The sequence below is a fragment of the Formica exsecta genome, unplaced genomic scaffold (genome assembly GCF_003651465.1).
Source record: "Formica exsecta isolate Colony F162 unplaced genomic scaffold, ASM365146v1 scaffold1538, whole genome shotgun sequence".
Classification (NCBI taxonomy): domain Eukaryota; kingdom Metazoa; phylum Arthropoda; class Insecta; order Hymenoptera; family Formicidae; genus Formica; species Formica exsecta.
This window is the reverse complement of record NW_021848863.1, coordinates 77,373-81,458: the sequence shown is the minus strand read 5'-3', so window position 1 is coordinate 81,458 and position 4,086 is coordinate 77,373. Positions and strand designations below refer to the sequence as shown.

The 4,086-nt window shown below is 43.0% G+C and overlaps 1 protein-coding gene across 1 annotated transcript; it reads right to left on the bottom strand.

Annotated features, from left to right (window-relative positions):
- Positions 1-919: 919 nt before the first annotated feature.
- On the bottom strand, positions 920-2,800 carry LOC115232977. Its single transcript, XM_029803161.1, has 2 exons — positions 2,261-2,800; positions 920-1,378 (listed from the first exon to the last, which is right to left on the bottom strand). Exons 1-2 carry the CDS (start codon positions 2,798-2,800, stop codon positions 920-922), a joined length of 999 nt encoding a protein of 332 aa, XP_029659021.1.
- Positions 2,801-4,086: the final 1,286 nt, after the last annotated feature.

Below are 4,086 nucleotides of genomic sequence, written 5' to 3'. Positions count from 1 at the left end.
ATTTTCCTGTTTATAGGTCGGTGTAAAATTGATTTTGCTTCGCGTGCCGGTCGCGGCCGGTCCTTTAACCTTTTCTTCCGCGCTGGCCGCTGCTATTGCTTCTTGCAACGTAGCATATCCTCGCGATCGAACAATTGTTTTAATTTTGTCTGGCAATCCTTTTTGGAAATTTTCTAAGGCTTGTTGCTGTATTATTTCCATAATTGTGCGTTTATTATTTACTGTATGATAACGTCCTTCCATCATCGATTCGTACAGCTCCATGGCTATTTTGTCGGCTCTAAGTCGGTAAGTTCGCGCGCTTTCTCCGTTTTTCTGTTTTAGCGTGTTAAATTCAATTTGTAGATGTGTCGTACTCTTTTTACTCGCATAGCAGACTTCTAATTCATTTTTTAATTGCGCGAAGTCTCGAACTTTTCGCGTTTGGAAATCTAGCATTGCTCTGCCTTTTAATTTCGTGCATAATACTGCTCCTAATAGCGTTACTTCGTCTAATGGGTCAATATGTTCTACTGCATATGTAGTCGCGCTCAAAAATTCTTGCAATTTATTTGACGATCCGTCGAATTCCGGAATCATTCCGCGAGCCTCTTTTAATGGTAAAAATCCGCGTCCTCTTCGATGTCGTACATCTTCGGGTGTGGAATATGTTCTACTGCATATGTAGTTGCACTTAGAAATTCTTGTAATTTATTTGGCGATCCGTCGAATTCCGGAATCATCCCGCGAGCCTCTTTTAATGGTAAAAATCCGCGTCCTCTTCGATGTCGTACATCTTCGGGTGTGGACTCGTACGCGGTCTCGGTTCTTTCTCTCGGCGGAGTTTTATGCTCATTGTTTTGTCGGGGTTGCGGTCCTCTCATTCTTAAATCGTATATCTCGGCATGCATACTTCTAATTTCCCGTCTCATTTCCTCTCTCATTTCCCGCAATATGTCTCTAAGCTCGTCGGCTGCTTGAGCTTGCGCGTTTGATTGTATCGCGTTTCTATCTGCTTCTTCTTGTAATCGCTTAATTCCCTCATCGATATCTTCCGATGTGATGGTTCTTCCGCGCTGGCCGCTGCTATTGCTTCTTGCAACGTAGCATATCCTCGCGATCGAACAATTGTTTTAATTTCGTCTTGCAATCCTATTTGGAAATTTTCTAAGGCTTGTTGCTGTATTATTTCCATGATTGCGCGTTTATTATCTACTGTATGATGACGTCCTTCCATCATCGATTCGTATAGCTCCATGGCTAGTTTGTCGGCTCTAAGTCCGTAAGTTCGCGCGCTTTCTCCGTTCTTCTGTTTTAGCGTGTTAAATTCAATTTGTAGATGGGTCGTACTCTTTTTGCTTGCGTAACAGACCTCTAATTCTTGTTTCAACTGTGCGAAATCTCGAATTTTACGCGTTTGAAAGTCTAGTATCGCTCTGCCTTTTAATTTCGTGCATAATACTGCTCCTAATAGCGTTACTTCGTCTAATGGGTCAATATGTTCTACTGCATATGTAGTCGCGCTCAAAAATTCTTGCAATTTATTTGGCGATCCGTCGAATTCCGGAATCATTCCGCGAGCCTCTTTTAATGGTAAAAATCCGTGTCCTCTTCGATGTCGTACATCTTCGGGTGTGGACTCGTACGCGGTTTCGGTTCTTTCTCCCGGCGGAGTTCTATGCTCATTGTTTTGTCGGGGTTGCGATCCTCTCATTTTTAAATCGTATATCTCGGCATGCATATTTCTAATTTCCCGTCTCATTTCCTCTCTCATTTCTCGCAATATGTCCCTAAGGTCGGCTGCTTCGTCCGTTTCTTTCTGCGGTTTGTATTGAGCTTGCGCGTTTGATTGTGTCGCGTTTCTATTTGCTTCTTCTTGTAATCGCTTAATTCCCTCATCGATATCTTCCGATGTGATGGGTTGCGATGCGGAAGCGTTTGAATTATACATGTCTCGAGTACGATAGATTTCGTCGGGGTCAAAGATACTTGAATCGTATGACGTTAGTGAGAATTAGCGGCGGTGTGTTAGTTTACTAGACGCGCTTATTGATGATTCGACATCAATATCTAGTTCTATATTATTCGCTATTAAACTGTTGTCTAATTCGCCGAATGAAAATTCGCGTTCGATTACAACATTTGCTCCGAGTTCTGGTTCGGAAATTCTCGCTTGAATTTAATGCGTTTAAATTTCTTCGTGCGTTATCGCGTATATCCCGGAGTGCTTCTACTGCTACTCTTATAGGGCTTACTGCGCTATTTCTAATGACTGTGCGAAATCTTGAATTTTACGCGTTTGAAAGTCTAGCATCGCTCTGCCTTTTAATTTCGTGCATAATACTGCTCCTAATAGCGTTACTTCGTCTAATGGGTCAATATGTTCTACTGCATATGTAGTCGCGCTCAAAAATTCTTGCAATTTATTTGGCGATCCGTCGAATTCCGGAATCATTCCGCGAGCCTCTTTTAATGGTAAAAATCCGCGTCCTCTTCGATGTCGTACATCTTCGGGTGTGGACTCGTACGCGGTTTCGGTTCTTTCTCCCGGCGGAGTTCTATGCTCATTGTTTTGTCGGGGTTGCGATCCTCTCATTTTTAAATCGTATATCTCGGCATGCATACTTCTAATTTCCCGTCTCATTTCCCGCAATATGTCCCTAAGGTCGGCTGCTTCGTCCGTTTCTTTCTGCGGTTTGTATTGAGCTTGCGCGTTTGATTGTGTCGCGTTTCTATTTGCTTCTTCTTGTAATCGCTTAATTCCCTCATCGATATCTTCCGATGTGATGGGTTGCGATGCGGAAGCGTTTGAATTATACATGTCTCGAGTACGATAGATTTCGTCGGGGTCAAAGATACTTGAATCGTATGACGTTAGTGAGAATTCGCGGCGGTGTGTTAGTCTACTAGATGCGCTTATTGATGATTCGACATCAATATCTAGTTCTATATTATTCGCTATTAAACTGTTGTCTAATTCGCCGAATGAAAATTCGCGTTCGATTACAACGTTTGCTCCGAGTTCTGGTTCGGACAAATTCTCGCTTGAATTTAATTCATTTAGATTTCTTCGTACGTTATCGCATATATCCCGGAGTGCTTCTATTGCTACTCTTATAGGGCTTACTGCGCTATTTCTAATGGCTCTATTCGCTGGTTCGCTAAATAGCCACGATTTATTCGCTACGCTTTTTTGTTGCGCGTTTCGGTTTTCCGACATTCACGCGTTTACAAATTTTTCGACTTACAATAATACGATGAGCAGCATTGTCTCTCGTTCGGTGTCGGCCGTCGGGCGTCGATCGTCGCGTGCCGTTGAGATAGGTCGGTGCGCCTTCTCAGGTTCCGCTTATCGTTGTCGCCTCGATGTACCGGGCGACTCGAAGTTTCTGATGGACTTTCTTTTTCTCGGTTGTAGTTGTTGACCGTTTGACGGAGTTTCCTTTGCTGTCTCTCGTTCTGTCTAATCCACGGAATTTTTCTTCCTCGTGGTTGTGGACCTTTGCCGGTGTCGATCTTGTTAGAGCTGGCGTATCCCACCGCTGCCACCAATTAATGTTGTGCCTCTAGCCGCTAAGGAAGAGGTCTTTAGGGATTTATACGCCCAAAGGATTAGGATCCACGCTCGAAATAAGACACTCCCGGACGTTAGGTATAAATTAATATATTTCACAGGTGTTGGTACACTTTTACTTATTCGCGATTATAATAGTCGGACGCGATGTACGGTATATCGATACTGTTGATATGAGCGAGCGAGTGAACGAGTAGTGAGCGATGTTAATGAGCTATATTACTGAGCTAGCGTCGGTGCATCTCGCGCTCAATATATATTAATTAATTAGGTCGTTGATTAGGGAGGAGTGTGGTGTCCCTGACCGGAGCATGTCTCGTGCTCCGCTCGTCAGCTGTCTCGTCAACTGCTTACTCAGCTTCCGAGAACTTGACCGTGACTTCCTTCTCTTTAGTCACGTATCTTACTTTTATTTCATTAATAATCTTTTATTCTTTCTTAATTACTTTTCCTTGAGATCTTTCCCTGATTCTAATGCTTTACTTTAGTCAGCTCTTTCTCAATCTTTTCTGTTCTACTTTACTTGTTTTATC

What these genes read in the sequence shown, in the direction of transcription:
- LOC115232977 (XM_029803161.1), bottom strand. Translation starts at nt 2,800, where the DNA reads ATGTATAATTCAAACGCTTCCGCATCGCAACCCATCACATCGGAAGAT. An exon ending in AAACGCGTAAAATTCAAGAT is followed by an intron (nt 1,379 to 2,260) that starts TTCGCACAGTCA and finishes AAAATTCGAGAT; the next exon opens with TTCGCACAGTTGAAACAAGA.